The 17623-nt window shown below is 42.5% G+C and overlaps 2 protein-coding genes across 2 annotated transcripts in view; one reads left to right on the top strand and one right to left on the bottom strand.

Moving 5' to 3' along the window:
- Window positions 1-8132: 8132 nt before the first annotated feature.
- tmem229a (transmembrane protein 229A) lies at window positions 8133-9194 on the top strand. Its single transcript, XM_068051283.1, has one exon. It carries the CDS (start codon window positions 8133-8135, stop codon window positions 9192-9194), a length of 1062 nt encoding a protein of 353 aa, XP_067907384.1.
- Window positions 9195-10754: 1560 nt separating this feature from the next.
- Window positions 10755-17623, bottom strand: part of LOC137379694 (ADP-ribosylation factor-like protein 8B-A) — a 116685-nt gene continuing 109816 nt past the window's right edge. Inside the window, exon 7 of the mRNA XM_068050909.1 lies at window positions 10755-16357. Coding sequence (XP_067907010.1) covers window positions 16308-16357 — 50 coding nt within the window. The 3' untranslated portion in view covers window positions 10755-16307. The remainder of the gene's footprint in view (window positions 16358-17623) is intronic.

The raw sequence follows: 17623 nt of genomic DNA, 5'->3' as shown, positions 1-17623 counted from the left end.
TTTGAGACTGTTCCCCCTAAGTTCTAAATTCCTCCATGAGGGGAAACATCCTCTCAGCATCTACCCTGTTAAGCCCCCTCAGAATCTTACATGTTTCAATAAGATTACCTCTCAATTTTCTAAGCCCCAATGAGTATAGACCCAACCTGCTCAACCTTTCCTCATAAGACAACTCCTTCAACCCAGGAATCAGCCTAGTGCACCTTCTCTGAACTGCCTCCAATGCAAGGATATCCCTTCTTAAATAGGGAAAGCAAAGCTATATGCAGTACTCCAGGTGCAGTCTCATCAATGCCCTGTACAGTTGAAGCAAGACTTCCCTACTTTTATACTCCATCCCCCTTTCAATAAATAAATGCCAGCATTCCATTTGTCTTCCTAATTACTTGCTGTACCTGCATTTTTGTGATTCGTGTATGAGGACACCCTGATCCCTCTGTACCACAGCATTCTGCAATCTCTCTCCATGTAAATAATATTCTGCTTTTCTATTCTTTCTACCAAAGTGGACAGCCTCACATTTTCCCACATTATACTCCATCTGCCAAATTTTTGCCCACTCACTTAACCTATCTATATCTCTTTGCAGACACTTTGGGCTGAATTTTATTGGCGGCGCCCTTTGACCTTAGCACGGTGTCCACATTTAGCGGCTGCCGCAGAGCCCCCGCAATATTATGCGCAGGGGCTCATTAGAATCACTGCGCTGAACCTCCACCCCCACCCCCCCAATATTACGTGGGGAGAGGTGGAACATTCGGCACAGCGAGAGTTTTTGACAGCTGTGCAGCAGGTGCTGGGGCCCTATTTTACGTGCCTCAGCACCTGCTTCCTGACAACTGTCAAAGAAATACTTACCTGACTGCTGAAGAGTGGGGGGCTGCTGTCAATCTGGCAGCAAAGCAGAAAGTGCTGCAGAAATCCAGCAGGTCAGGCAGCATCTGTGGAGAGAGAAGCAGAGTTAACTTGTCCAAGTTCACAGACCTGAAGGTTAACTCTGCTTCTCTCTCCACAGATGCTGCCTGACCTGCTGAGTGACCCCAGCACCTTCCGCTTTGCTGCCACATACTTACCCTGCTGTGTCCCAGTGTCCTGTGAAGTTGCGATCCACTTCTTCCACTCAAGTGTAACATTCCTTCTTGTAGGCGTGCTGCAGCTGGGTGAATAATCTTACATTTGCACATTCCAGGATGTGAGACTTAAATAGACCATAAAAGGTATTACAGAGGTTTACAGAGAACACACTGACACAAATGGGTATGCACGGGTTTCACAGCAATGTAAATACGTCTTTCACTAAATGTTCCTCAGCAACATGTGTGTCCTTTTCTCTGTGCGAATGATGTGTGCCAGCACGTAGCGCCAATGTCACATCCGTTTTCACCATTAGTCCTTCAGGAGAGCTAACGTATGCAATAACATCATTGCCATGCCACCATTACACATGAGCATCTCCACGGATGCAGTGACATGGACATTGGCTCAGTCAGCTGCTGCCTCTAATGGTTTACACAGGGATGCTGCAGATGTGGACTGGTGCACAGCAGGTGAGCGAGGGTGATGTGTGACTTGCAGAGTTCATGTCGGTTCCTATAGAGCAGAGAGCCTTTGTCTGATCAGCCACTTCTGTACATCCCTAGCTCACTGCTAGCCCTGCGTGAAGAGCCTGGGTGCCATCTGCCCTCCCATGCATCTTTCATATTGCAGGTCCTCAGCATCCTCATAGTCCGAGGAGGAATCCTGTTGACGTCTCTCCTCACAATGCCAGGCCTAATGGGTGCGTAGTTGTGCACAGCAGCAAAGAAAGGAGCTGGCCTTTTCGACCCCTGGTACAGGGCATCACCCTATCCATACTGGCATTGGAAGCACTCTTTCAGCATGCCCATCTCCTGCTCAATGGTGGCTCATGTAGCTCAGTGGCTGGCGTTGTATCTCTCCTCTGCAGCAGTGGTGGGGTCTCTCACTGGTGTCAGGAACCATGTCTGCAAAGGGGCCCACCAGAGACCTGTGTGACCCTTATCTCCAAGAAGCCACCTCTCCATCTGAGCCAGTTCAGTGAACAGCTGCAGCTGCCTGAGAAGTGATCACAGATTTGCTGCAAGCATCTGCGGTGTTCACATACCAGCTTCACCCAGATTGAGAGGGCTCCTTTAATGTTAATATCTGCAGGTGGTAGCCTGGCAGGAGGCCTGATGGTCACATGAGTGCAGTCTATGGACATTACAGCCTATGGTTCTCCAGCAATGGTGCCAGAACCAATGGCCCTCTGGGCCTGATGTGAGAGTCCGTCCTGAAGTGAACATCCTCACTGGCCCTCCGGTGCAGGGCACTGGTGACCTCCCTGATGCAGCGGTGCACTGCTGACTGTGTGACCCCACAAATGTATCTGGTGGGTCCCTAAAAGGCTGCAGAGGCCTCAGGCTTGAGAACCGCTGCCACTATGAGGAACAAAGGCCTGGAGTGTCTACCGGAGCCCATGGGCTGCAGGTCATCCTTCAGCAGGGCACAGAGATGTGTCACCACCCTCTCTATATGTGCAATTTCCTCTGACACTGGTGCTCTGACAACCAATGGCATGTCATGTGGGGCCTGTAGATGCACGGCAACCATAATGGCGAGCTCCTCTTGGGGGCCGCTGCTCATGACCGGGGGCCTCCATGTGGATCACACCTGCCTGTTGATATTGCCTCTGGCACATACAGATCCTCATGTGCAAAGGATCACACAATGTAGGATGAGCCATACCTATTTCCACGTGATAAATAAAGTTGAACCCTGCATGTATTCGAAGGTTCCTAACAGGGCAGGGATTGGTGTTGACAGGTAGATCAGCTGCTTTCCTGGATCAACTATGTGACGTGCCATGGCATTGCCCATCTTGGCCAACACTCAGAGTGCCACATCATGACCACATTAAGATCCTACCAGCTGAATTGATTGCCCCCATCATCCATAAAACCTTAATGCTCCTGCCCTTTCTGGCACCCTCCCCACACACAGGGTACCTGCCATTGCCCCCTCACAAACACAGAACATACACTGTTAACACAGGGATGATGCAAGTTAACTCCCTTCATGCCAGCCCAGCTTTCCCTCCAGTAATCCCAGACCCCATCCCTTTCAGAATGAACAGTGTGTATCCCACCCTCCCTCCTCCCTATAGGAATGAAGAGTTAGACCCCTGCATATGCCCCCTCTTCCTTTCCAGAATGCAGAGTTAGACCCCTGCATATCCCCTCCTCCCTCCTTCCTTTAAGAATACAGAGCTCGACCCCTGCATAATCCCCCCCTTTCCTTCCATAATGCAGAGTTAGACCCCTGTATATCACCTCCTCCCTCTAAGAATGCAGAGTTAGATCCCTGTGTTTCCCGCCCCCCCCCCTCACATCTAATGCAGGGTGAGGACCCTCCGGCTTTTCAGATTGTGAACGTGACGGCACGTGACGGCTGCCCATTCAACAAAAAATCTGGCAGTGTCGGTGAAGAGGCGGCGGGCTGCATAATCAGCATAGGTAAGTAAGCATTACTATGTGTTGATTGTGGTGGCGCCGGCGTGCGGCTGGGGGGCCGCACCGCGGTCCCGCCGCTGCCGGTAAAATGTGGCAGGCCCGTCTCGACGTCGCAGGTTGAGGCAAGCCTCTACCCGCGGCATTTTACCGGCCGACGCAATCGGTGCCGTCGAGGGGCTGGTAAAATTCAGCCCTTTGTGTCCTCTTCACAACTTGCTTTCCTATCTCTCTTTGCATTGTCTGCAAATTTGGCTACAATATACTTGATCGCTTCATCCAAGTCATTAATATAAATTATAAATAGTTGAGGCTCCAGCAGCGATCCTTGCAGCACTCCACTAGTTACAGTTTCCCAACATGAAAATGCCCCATTTATCTCGACTCTCTGTTTCCTGTTAGTCAGCCAATCCTCTATCCATGTTAATATATTACTCCCAATATCTTATCTTGTGTCATCTTCATTTGGTGACACTACAACTCCCAGCCAGAATGAAGATGATTGGATAATTCCCCCTTCAATCACTGCTGTAAATAATTGGGATTGATGTTACCCATATAATTTGTATTATGTAGCTATCCTCCACTCACTGCATATTGCTGGAGAAATAATTCTGCTGTATTCAAGAGACTCTGTTTTGGTCATAAGTTGGTAAATTAAAACCACAAGCCCTGTTCCACCTCCAACTCATTGGCCCACATAATGGTGTCAATATTCACTCCATAATTTTAATGGTAATACTGTCTAATGGTTCGAATGGCAGATTTGTCAGTGGTCAGCTACAGCAAATTAATGCAACTCACAACATGGGGAAGGAGACTCTTTTCCCCACTTGGAACATTAAATAGAGATGAAACATTTCAGTGTACATGAATATTGCTATCTTATCCTGAGCATCCTTTTTTAGCTCCTCATGGAACATGGTAGGCAAATAGTTGTCATGCATGACTGAAGCCATGGCAACAGAGATATGCAATTTAAAAAAAATTCTAAGCTCAATTTAAGACGACTGTAGATGAGTTATCCAGCCGTGATTTAGCTGCTGTTGTGAGGACGCTAATTTTTCTAGCAGTACTGTTTCCTGGATTGACATCTTAAAGGAGTCCAGGAGTTCACCAGCTCTGTGATGTGGCCTAGTCAATCTTTACCATCCTGAGCCTTGATCAATCTGCGGAGCCAGTTTTCAGCCAATCAAAGTGAACCCCAGAATGGCAGAAGAAGACATTAAATGAAATGCTTTAACTAAAAAGGGATATAGACTAAACAGATTAAGTTATGTTGGTTATAAATGAAATAAAAGCAAATTAAAATTAAAGGAAGCATATAGCATATGCTAATAATAGCATATTATTATGGCTGTCAAAAACATCCCAAAATTCTTCACATGCAATTATTTGCTTTGAAGTGCAATCATTGTTATTATATTGATGAATGTGACAACCAATTCGCACAGAGCAAAGTCTCACAAATAACTGAGATGAATGGTTGGTTAATCTGTTTGTGGTTGAGAAAAGAATGCTAGACAGGACCCTGACATATTGCTCTTCTTCAAATACTGAACCAAAACTGTTTCATTGACATTGATTTTATTCACATTGTCAAGAAAACATGCTATAATAAATGAGAATTTTTAATTCATCAGTTGGAAACCTATATGAAACTTTTAAAAAGGAGCTCGGATTGGACAGTTAACTTTTAAAAAGCTGGCAGCCAAGATGGCCACCACAATTTGCACTGAAATACCTCACATTCCAGGACATCAAATTGGTGACACATGACTAATGAAGATGCATCCAGGCCAATACCTCATGAATTTGGAGTCAGATAACAGCTTCACTTCTAATGGCAAAACATTCAAAGCCATCTTCAAACATTAACAGTGGAGTCATACCTCCAGGGGATGAACATTGAATCAATGAGATACGAGAGAGATGGAAAATATGTAGACTCAAAAATAATTAACTTGCAAACAAGGGCACTGGACAATCATGTGACCGCACCCCCCCCCCCCCCCCCCCTCAATCTGTGGAAACTTTTGCAAAAGGACAAACTCCTGAGACTTTGGAGCAGACAAGCTTTGAGTGTTAACCAGACCAGACTCCAGTGAGGCTGTGTGTGTGTGTCTCTCTCTCCAGAAAAACATCACAAGTTTGAAACCTGTCTGCAACTGTGGAATCCCCAAGTCTACCATTGCTACAGAGACCCTGGGGAGGAAAGCCACCTACAACTCTGTCTCCAAGGAAAAACCCAAACCAAGTGGGCCAGCCACAAAGTGCACTTCTACCAGCCAAAAACTTTAAGATCACAAATTCAGCCAGAAGACAACAGAATTACCCAACCCCACAGACTGTATATTATTTTTTACTTGTGCCAGACTTTAATCCAAACCAAACAATTTCTTATCACTCTGTACTCTATTTGTGTGTATGATTCTCATATGCATGTGTATGAAAGTGTAGCCTAGTTTTATTGTTTTATTTAAATCGGGTTTAGTTTTTTAAGTACAATAAACCCACCTCTTTCTGGTTTAAACTCAAGGAAATCTGTCCGATTGGTTTTTTTTACAATTACAACAAAGGAAAAAGGTTAAACACTCACCAAAGTGGTAAGCACATCCATTGTTTTAAAAGGAATAAACCCTGCTGCGATCAAACAACGAGAAGGACAGAACGGAGCTTTGTGACCCCTCCTCACCTGATCCTCACAACAGACATTTAATATTATGGTAGGAAAACTACTTCTGAAAATTGAGTAATTTTACCACTGTTTGTTTCAACGTAACCACTTTGGAGCCTAGAATTCCCTAAACTTGCTGGAATACTGTGGGTTAACTTAGCTGGCCATCTTGCAGGGATGTCTATTTGCTAACAGATTGAGTCAATAGAGAAATCTTCCTACTCGAACTGTGGGTGGGCTGAATTTTTTTGTCAGTGTACCGGTGAACAGCACCAATTCTTCCATTTGATGTTGTGGTGAATGGTGATCAGCACCCATTAGCTCCGCTGTCAGATCTGTTCTTCCTGGCACGCGTGGAGTTTGGAAAATATTTGCACCCATTCTTGGTAATGCATGGTGACAGCTGCCTACATTTCCTAGATGAATCCAGAAAGATTTCTGAAATAAAAACAGAAAGCAGGTCAGGCAGCATCTGTGGAGAATGAAACAGAGCTAACATTTCAGGTCAATGACCTTTCATCAGAACTGACTGACGTGATCAGGGCTTGCATGTACTCAAGTGAGACAACTTCTGATTGCTAAATCCTTCGTGACCCCCAAATAATTGAATTCATATTGCAACATACAGGTTTTATACACGCAATGAGCCCTTGGGGTCATCCTTCATGAGTGAACCTAACCAGCAAGTTTCAGCAAGCTGGTTAACCAACCAACATCTGCACACTTACACTTACTAAAAAAAACTACGTAGCCAAAGAGCAATTTTTTAAAGCCATTTTGCAACACAACTTATCATGTTGTAAATAGTTTAAAAAAAAGAGCAAGTCTGTATGTACAGAATATTGGCAAAGTAATCTCAATAAAGCAATTTTCTTGATATATGGTGTCCAGTGCTTGCACAAAGTAGTCGCCAGTCCAATTTTCAAGGTTTTTTTGGTGTACATTTCAGTTCTACAAATTGTGCCCAGATTCATAAAAAGCCGGGAATTTGCAAGCAAGCGTTTCTTGTATTTGTATAACACTGTTATAACAAAGGGGACAACCCTTTTACAAGAAACTGGTAACCCTTCCGTTCGATTAGCAGACGAACCTTAGACAAACCGGCAACCATCCATTGGCCAAAGTCACCAGCAAGAATTTCTCGCCTGCATATTTCCATCTTCAGAATATAAATAGAGGTCGATTTAAATCGCTTCCTTCCTCAATAATCTTGCTGAGTAAAAGGTTTGCACTTTGCGATTTTATCTATAGCAAGAGCTCCCAGTGAATGGAAAATCCCTGGGATGGAAAAAAGGTCCGAATGTTGATAGAACCCCCAGAGGTGTCTTTCCCCACAATCCTTGGAATTTATTTCCCCAGTCAGATGCCTCCACACATACTGCACCCTGGCACATGATAGTCGCTCTTGTTTTTTTTATTATGTAAACAAAACTTATGCTGTTGTTGAAGGGAAAGGACGGGATTTCTGGCAGGGACGGATAAAAGTGGGGAAGGGGTTCGTTTCATGCAAGAGATTGGACGTTTTAAATGCGTGAGGTTACAAAAAAATGCCCACAAGAATTGTGCAAACTGGGGGCCGGGGGAGAATATTGTATATTGTGGAACTTATATGGGGTTGAGGGATAGTTAAGGGGAGGAGGAAAGGATGGCTGCGTCTGAGGTGGGACGTGTTGGGTTGCTGAGTGGAGACGTTACGTCTGCATTTGCTGCTTCTGCTGCATACGGCGAGGTTTTTGCTGCTGCTGCTGCTGGCAGGTAACTGGGGGTTGGATGTCTAAGCAAAACTCCTAATCTTTGCAAAGAACAGAGCGAGAGAGATGAGCTAGTTCCTGGTTGTTTATGCAGGTTATTTACTTTTATGTGTATTTCTTTGCAAATAGTGGGCCTTAATCTTCATCTCTCTTGGGGGGTGGGAGGGGGGCGTTGTGGGCTGGGGGATTTGCAAGATCATGAACAGCAAACGACGCGACGCTCAGCGGCTCCTCTCCACGGAGCGCTCCGGTCAAAGCAGCAAGAGGAGCCGGCTGCCTGCAGCCTCCTGCCCCTCCCGGCTCCAGGATCTGTCCGGTGCTGAAAGCTGCGGCCGCCCCAGCCCTTGCCTGCCCACTTGGATGCGCCTGTATTTCTACGGCATGCACGGCATCACCTTGGACGTCTTGCTCTCCTCGGTGCAGCGCTTCGTCCAGACCAGCGACCTGAAGATGCTGGGCTTCTCCTCGCCCTACCTCGGCGTGCTGCACTCGCTCGCCCACTTCGCCCTGGAGAAGCTCTACCTGCAGAAGAGAAACTTCCAGGGCCGCCCCCTGGTCTTCCAGCTGCTGCTCTACCCCTCGGTGTATGTGAGTCTGCAGACCCTGGTGGCTAAGCTGGGGGCAGGCTCAGGCTCTGGCTCTCCCCTGCTCAGTCTGCTGCTCCACTACCTCCTCGCCCTGTACGACTCGCAGCTCTTCCTCAAGCGCTTCCTCCGGCTGCAGTGCCACTGCCCCCGGCCAGGCAGCCGGGCAACGCCGGCCCAGCGCTTCTCCTCCCCGCACCGGCTCCCCGACTCCCTGCGCTTCGTCTTTTACGGCATGCACGGCTTCCTGGACGAGATCTTCTTCACTTCCATGTTCAACCTGGTGGAGAAGTGGGACTGCACTCTGCTGGGACACACATCGCTCTGGTCTTTCTTCATGTACGGCAGCTGCAGCTTCGTGGTGGAGAAACTCTATTTCTACCTTCACTACCGCTGGGGTTGGAACACTTTGCAGAGGCTGCCCGTTTATATTCTCTTCATCTACACCTGGGAGCTCACCTGGGGACTGGGGCTCCGGCAGTACGACGCCTGCTCTTGGGATTACTCTCATTACCCTCTTAATTTCATGGGCCTCATTACCTTAATGTACTTGCCGGGGTGGATTCTGCTCAGCTATTATCAAGACGTGTTGTCGAACGTGTTACTACGTGTGCATTATGCCAAGAGCAAAAACTCCAAGACAATCTGTACTAATGGGAAAAGCAGAACAACTTGACTGAAATACCAAGCTTATTTTTAATATACCTGAAACTAATGGAGATTTCAATAACAGTGGGGATATTTTTTAATGTACGTTGCAGAGTTACGGTTGGATATTTTAACTTAGGATAAGTCTGTGAAAAGAGCTATAAACAATTACCGACTGGCAACCTGAATACAGCCCGGTTTCCAGTGGATGCATGCGTCCATCTTTTATTTGTAACAATTATCAAATTGTAGAGCTTGATCATTAGCTACTATTCACTCATAACTGCGTAAGTATACTCGGGCACATTTATTGCCAGAAGGTTAAATTCTGAAGATCAAGATTTTTAAAAATTCGTTCATGGGATGTGGGCGTCACTGGCAAGGCCAGCATTTGTTGCCCATCCGTAATTGTCCTTGAGAAGATTGTGGTGATTCACCTTGTAGAGGATTAGTACAACTAAGTGGCTTACTAAGCAATTTCAGAGGGTAGTTAAGAGTCAACCACATAGTTGTGGGATCTGGAGTCACATCTAGGCCAGAGCACGTTTGGACAGCAGATTTCCTTCCCTGAAGGACATTAGTGAACCAGATGGGTTTTAAGAGAGTCATTGATAGTTTCACTAGCTTTCAGTTCCAGATTTTTATTAATTAACTGAATTTATTAATTAATTGAATTTAAATTCTGCCATTTGAACGTGTTTTACCAGGGCATTAGCCTGGGCCCCACAATACCACTGTCTCCCCTTGTTAAAGATAATTCTAGAATCCATTGCTGCTGTCAATTCTAATGTATTTGTAGCTTAAATGTCAGGTTAGCATAGGTTCAACAACAAACATTGCTTGTGGTGGTTTTGTAAAACTCGAGCTATATTCAGTGGGTCACTCTTAAAAATGGCCAATCGTAAGCCTCTGCAGGACGATCACTGCCAACCCAGCTGCTGCTGCAAATCAAACGCAGCTCCTAGTCAAGATAAAAAGCTCAAACAAACAATTTTTAAAAAAATATATATTTTTTAAATTTACCAATCAGTATCTAATCAATGAGAAAGGGCGCTGCACAAGACTTTTTAAAATCATGTCATGGATTTGGGATGAGGCAAAGCTGAGTCCCAACAGGAACTGAATGATTGGTATGGTACAAACTCAACATTTGCACCATTGAGAGAATCTCAAATTCAGATAAAGTGAATGATGGAATTGCAGTTTCACACTATTGTATTGTAGCATTTGTTGTATATACTTCACAGTATTCATAGTTAATTGGCCACATCTAGTGGCTAATGGAATGGACAATTGTTTTCCTCATCAATGGAAGATCCATCTCTCACGCTGAGGGCCATACTTCCACTTTAATATGTTGAATGTTATGATTTGTTACTTTAGTTGGAAGAACTGTTGAAATTGTTTTCATTGCCTAGATACTAAATCAATTTTATTAAAACGCATCAGATGTGGATTGTGAAAATAACCCTTCAGTTGCATACCTCCTTAAACATATAGATTTGAACTCTGCCCTTGTACTGCTCAAAATGAAGACTGTTCCTTCAACTGACACATTAACCACACAAGTTCAATTTTAATACTGTACTGTTGAGATTTTATTTGAAGTATATATAATATTGTTCACATTATTTGATAACAGCCATGTGTCACTGAAGTATTGGATTACTACAATACTTTGTTAAAAATCTCTACAATTTTGGCTTCATCTTTGCATTTAGTACAGTAGAGAATAAAATAAGTACTTACTGGTAAAGACTGTAAACATGCTAAGCTAAGGCCACAGTTTAAATCTGTACACTTTTGTGTCAGGCAGCATAAGCAAAAATTAATCCATACATTTATTTCATATTAAAAACATTATTATACATAACTGAAGTTGTGTGAAGACTGCATTGTACTGGTGCTGCCATGCTTCTCATTACAGGAGATTCAGGGCTTACATGGTCTGCTGATTTGGAAATTCTAATGGATTAAATAGAGATTTATGCATTACACTGTTTTGGTATTATGGTTTGCAATGCTGTATTCTCCTCTACCTTCCTCTGTCCACATCCAAACAAGAGATCAGGTGGGGCAGACCCCTTGGCACTGAAGCACGCAAGGTGAAAAAAAGTTACAATTCAGGGTTGTCAGAAAAATGTTTTTATTTCAATTCTAAAGTAAAATTTAAAGAAGAGAATTTTGCACCAGTCTTCTGAAGTGTGTGGATGACTTCTAAAACTCATACTATAATTTATTAGCAGTTGTTTTAGATTAATGTAACATCCTATATGAATGGTGAATGAATCCTACTTTAAACATGGGCACAAAAAATTAATCTTTGTGGCCAATTGTGACACATTCACCAGAAAGTTTCAAGGTACAAACTAGAAATGTAATTTTGCTGACCACTGCCAACAGAATTTCAGGATCCTAGATACCTATTCTTAAATTACAAGACAAGGGCTCAGATGACATAAACAACAGTAAGAGTGATTCATGTCATCTGAGCCCTGAGACAGTGTCACCACATTATAAATGAACAGTTAATCTGTGTTACAGTGACTGGATAGTAAATGTATGATGTTAAACAACAATGATGGCAGCAGGTTCATTCAATGGCATGCTATTAGGTGCTGAATAGCATACCAGATTATTTTGCTCATAAATTGTTGTCTCATTACCTTTTATGTCAGAGAAATTCTGTAAAAATCCCGCTTTTTAGAATTGAGGAATTAAACTACAGGAATGGGGTCTGTGAATCTCACTTGAAGTATGGGTTTGTATAGTTATAACAAAACAGTGCGTCAGATTTATCTCCATTTTCAATTTCGTTAAATTCTACATCTTATGGAAATCTAAGTTTAGTACCTTACTTTCATGTCTCTACCTGTAGGAAATCAAAAAAAAAAGATTTATTGTGTTGTAAAGTTGCTTCAGTTAGCACCATCGGGTATCCAGTCATATTACTGTTGTACATGCACTGAAAAAATTAGATGGAACACTGATCACTAGATCAAAACATTCTTTCAAAATAAAAGCTGATCAAGAAAAGGTGCTTACCGATTTTTAAAATATGTTAAGACCCTTGTTTAGATTCATACAGCATACAGAATTTCTCTGATACAAGGAGGCCATTTAGCCCATTGCGCCGATGCTGGCTGTTTGAAAAAAGCCATCCAATTAGTGCCAACCCCCAGATCTGGGAAAGTTAAAGAAATACAGCACAGAAACAGGCCATTTGGCCCAACAGGTCTATGCCAGTGTTCATACTCCACATGATCCTCCTTCAGCCCTATATGCATAATCCTTCGATTCCTTTCTCCCTCACCAGATGCTGTTTTTGTTTAGAAATATTGAGATACCTCAGTTGCCAGATAGAGCTGTTGTGTGCGAGTTTATAATTTAGATACTTCGGAGAATTTATTGCACATTAAAACTAACCGCTTCTGAAAAATGGTAATTGAAAATTGAAGAAAATTGGTATATTGCATAATGTGATCATCTGTTCCATTCTATGCAGTAGAACAAATATGAATTACCACACCAATATGGTAGATTGGTCTGAATGCTTGTAATTCTACTGATCAAAACTGCTTTAATATATTGTTAAAAACCTACATTCCTAAATTGAATACAACTGCGACAGCATAACAGCTGCAATGCAAATTACCAATAGCCAATCCTTATACTGGACAAGAGATAAGAGCTTTCAAGCGATGTCTCCTTTTCACCTTATACAGTTAACAGACGTCACATGGATAAGGCAATCGAAAATATGTTCTACATAGATAAAATAATGAGAAAAAGTGGGCTATGCCGTTCTCCTGCACAAACAACATGCAGACACCAGAGTTCATGACTGGTGAATAATAAATCCAGCATCCTACTAATGTATTCAGTTTAAATATAAATTTCCATTACAACAGGGCCAGTTACATTGAAGACTTGGTGACATTTCCAGCATCATGAAGTGCTGTTATGCGAGGTAATTACATCACCAAATGTTATTTAATTGCCATGGAAACAAAAAGGTAATTGAACTATTGTATAAAATAAGTTACACAGTAAATGTAGAAAGTATTCTCTTCTCCACACCTTATAAAATGGCACTAACCCCTCAATTCTGCTCGAGTCACAGGAATTGGCTTCGAATTTAAAAAAAAATGCTTGTTAAATTTGACTGGTATTATAACTCAGCACCTCAGATTTTGTAAAACTTTTCACTGAGATTCTGTCCCTTTTAATAAACCAAAACCTTTTTAAAAAACGGTCTTGCTATTAACGGTACTTAAAATAAATGAAAACTACTGTAAAATGTAAAATCACCCTATGCTTACAATGTTTATGGTAATTAACAATTGCCAAGTTACAGGGTCGGTCATTTTAAAAATTAGATGGCAATCGTGCTATACTATTGGAAAAGGAGAACTGCAGGGAAATGCTCCACTAAATTTTTTGAACTGAAACATATATCACCATTCAGTTTTTAGCACTGGAAAAAAACTGGTATTAGAAATGCCATACTTTCAGTAATCTTTTGCACCTCTCATTTTAAAATATAAAAATCAAGGGCTGGTTTTTATTCGTGTGCCATGCTCCGCGGCATTGCACTTTGAACTTGGCAGCTTTCCGACATGGAAGGGCCGCCGCACAGTCCCCGTGATATTATGCGCAGGGGCTGATTTAAATAGAAGGGGTGGAGCAGCGAGGGGCAGCCACCACGTCCCCGGCAACGGCATCCATGCCACTGTGCTGGCGCCATTTTTCAAGGGCTTTAAGCCCTAGAAGTAATTTTAACTTTTAAAGGTACAGTATGCATTTATTTTTTAACAAATAATAATGATATGGAGGCCCTTCCCCAACACCCCACCCCCCCCGGTCATTTCATTGCCCGATGTTAACAAAACTTGCCTTTTTCCCTACCTGAACTTTCACCCCCAATCTTCTAACTTTTACCCTTCAACCCCTTCTCCCCATCCAATAAACAGCGTTTTCCCCATTCCCTACCCCTCCCACCCTGAAAATTTTATTCCTCCCCCCTCACCACCAGGTTCGCACCTCAGAACTCCGTACGGAGTTCCGAAGGTGCGCAAAGTACAAACGGCAGCCGTAAAATCAGTGTGGGGTGGCCGCCGTCTGCAGGTAAGTTCATTTACATATCATTATTGTTAATTTAAATATTTAGATGAAGGGCCCGCTGCCATGCAGCCGGGGGCCACGCTGAGGTCCCCCCGCCGCTAGTAATTTGCACTGGGTCCTTCTCGACGTTGGGGTTCGAGGCGGCCCCCCCCCCGCCTGCTGCGACCCACGACGTCGAGGGGCTGGTAAAATTCAGCCCCAGGTCTGTCACTTAGCAAGGGTTAAATTACAGTACTCAGCAACTCATTAAATGTCCAGTGCCTTGGAGTCAGATGCTGTAGGTTCAAAGTCCACTCCGCCTGAGCATATAATCTAGGCTGATACTACACTACAATACTGAGGGGTGTGCTGCATTGTCAGAGGTACCCTCTTTTGGTTGAGAAGTTAAACCAACAGCTTGCTTGTTCAGATGGACCGAAAGGTGGAGGCAGTTGTCCTGGTTGCATGGGCCAATATCTCTCCCTCAATTACCACCACCAAAAACAGGTTAAGGGTTTTTTTTATAAATGTAAGATTTAAAAAAAATTTTGCTGAAAGACACCTGCAAGAGGATATGTTAGACAGAAACAATTAAAAGGTTTAGAATGTATTCAGTTCACTTTTAGCACTGTTGAACAGCAGCAAAAGAATGAAAGTTCTCGTTGACAAAGTTCTTATTTTTTGGTCATCAGTATACTCATGCTCCTTCAAATAATGCCATAGCAAAGAAAAACCACTTGACTAAGATGAACTAACAAGCAGGTCACATGTGCTCCATACAGTTCTCACAAATTAATTGTTCTTCCAAAACTTCCTAGAGGAAGAAATATAAAGGGGACTAAAATGCGAAGTGGATGGCAGTGTCTGTTACCGCAAAAGAACATGACCATTTCTAGTAGAATTTGATTACAGTCTTGTTTGAGTGATGTGGTGGAATCTCATCTAAAGACAACGTTACATCAAACTGTATGAAAATTTGATTCTCGCTATGTAACATACCAATTTGGAGCAGGCTTGTGACCATGAGACTGCACTGGTTTTCAAACAAACATTGGATGCATTTCAAGTTTGCTGTTATCCTGATACTACTCAGATGGCACCATGGTACACTTGGCAGTGTCTGATGTTGTCAAGTGTCCCATATCAACTAAAACATTAATAGTAAGCCTATCTGGTGCTGTTCTCACATTGAGGTCCATGGAATACAAGATGAAGCTGGGAATGGTGCACATCACTGACACGCAATAAAATTCATCTCCAGTCTTCCTTCAAACCAATATCAACTTGTTAGGTTATGTTTATGGCTGACATCTTTTTGAATGCAAATAATTTAAAAGAGCAAAGAAATTTAAATTAAATTATGAAGAAAAAGTTTGTTGAATTTTCTTGCCACACTGTGGACGTAGATGCTGCTTGAGGAGGACGAAACACATCTGAAAGAACTATAAGTATTAGTATTCAAGTGCAAACCGTATCAGTGTCAAAATCAGGAAGTGAAAGCATCCCCATCAGTATCCAAAATCTTGCTATTCTGCTCCTATCTCTACACTCTGTCTCAATATGACTACTATTAATATAGCAGGAGCACGTCTTCACTGGTGTCCAAGCAAACCATAGTTATCTTAAGTAGGGCTCAACATTCTTGATCCGTAATCTTACATAGAAATACTGCACTATATGAATACATCACATGCAAAATGAAAAACACACTACCAAGATAGCAGCCTGTTAATAAGGGTATAGGCAGTTCTTTTGCAGTTTTAGAGGCATCATTCAAATAACGAAGCCATGTGTCTGAGGCTTACAGAAATAGTTTATGATTACTCTGCATTATTGTTGAATGGCACACTTTTTTTAAACGTAGAAAATGACCTAAAGTCAGAGGAACGCAAAGAAGAAATCTTAGAGGTCCATATTAACAAGAACTGGGGTTGAAAGACTCAGTCCCAGCTGAGTTAGGCTTTGCTCTTCCATACTTCTTTCCAAGGTACATAGACTGGGTAGGCTGTTTACGATCTTCTGTAACGGGAGACCAACCTCAGCAGTGCCTCGATTTGGAGTGCTGAATAAGCCACTGTAGTGTAATGTCTGCAAGGACACAATTTAAGATATGGATTAGTGTCTTGTCTCTATTCACATTTCATAAATGAGGTAAGATAATTGATTATTCAACATTTTGTCTTTGTAATTCCTCAGTATACACAAATAACCTGGAAAGCTACTTAAGGGTCTTAGGTATGGTGTACAGTGTTTCAAGTGTTTTATTTGTCCCAAGACAAAATATTCATGAAAATAGAAGGATTTATTAAATCGCTGATGGTGCCTTTCTTTAAAACAGCTGAGTTCTTTTTAAACAATCATTGTAACCATTTTTAAACCTAAATAGAAAATTAGGTTGACAAACAATGGTTGATATTGCGAGTCCCCACTCAATGCAGTGTGTGGAGTGAAATTCATACAAACATGACCAGCAGCTCCTACCTCAAGCTCTAATTTAAGTATTATACATATGATTCAGCTCTACTATTGTGTACGCAAGCACTCATGCACCCTGAGCAAATGAATGGTTTCCACACATTTACTTTTCCATTCTTCAATGCCTGCTCTTTTATGTTGGCTGTGACAAAAAGCAAACAAATCTTATTTATAATTTAAAAGTGGGAAAATAGAACAAAAGCCTGCCCTTGGACTGACCTTTTGAGCTCAGCTCAGCGCAGCCCAAAATCAGCAGTATGTAATCTAAAACCAAAGAGTTCGATCCTAAACAGTTCAATTTAAATGACAAGTATTTCCATGAAATCCTCCGGGTATAAACATATATTTCATAATTAAATTTTTAACAAGCAGGCAAATGGAATGATAAGGATTACAAACAAGCATTTTCCATTTTATGCCTATTTTAAATATGAAACCTTAATCATCCAGCCTCAGCAGCTTAAAAATCTACTGCAACAAATGTTGCGGGGAAAAAGATAATCTGAAGGATATGTGCACAAGAATAGGTGGAAATATTTCCTTAAAGATTTAAGAGATTTTCTCTGCTGCATAAGCTACTTACTTAATCTGGGTTTTGTACATTCTAAACCTGCTATAAACAAGAAAACAAGCTACTTTAAAACTATACAGAAAAGGAGTAGTAGCACAGCACACTGGAGCACTGTCATGTGACATTACTGAGAAGGGAATGTTTTCCCTTCCTCTGCTGAGTTCTCAATCTATACTGCATTCCTATAAGAGGCAGCAAGCATAGGCCAGGAATAAAAGCGGAACATGATTTTTGAGTGGGAGACACCGTGAGGTGGCTTCCCCTGCGTGGGGCATCTAGAATAAGGGGGGAACAGCCTCAGGATAAAG

This window comes from Heterodontus francisci, chromosome 18, assembly GCF_036365525.1.
Source record: "Heterodontus francisci isolate sHetFra1 chromosome 18, sHetFra1.hap1, whole genome shotgun sequence".
Lineage (NCBI taxonomy): Eukaryota > Metazoa > Chordata > Chondrichthyes > Heterodontiformes > Heterodontidae > Heterodontus > Heterodontus francisci.
Note: the sequence above shows the minus strand (reverse complement) of the source record. Positions and strands in the feature narration are given on the sequence as shown.

Coding starts and splice junctions, on each gene's coding strand:
- tmem229a (XM_068051283.1), top strand. CDS start 8,133: ATGAACAGCAAACGACGCGACGCTCAGCGGCTCCTCTCCACGGAGCGC.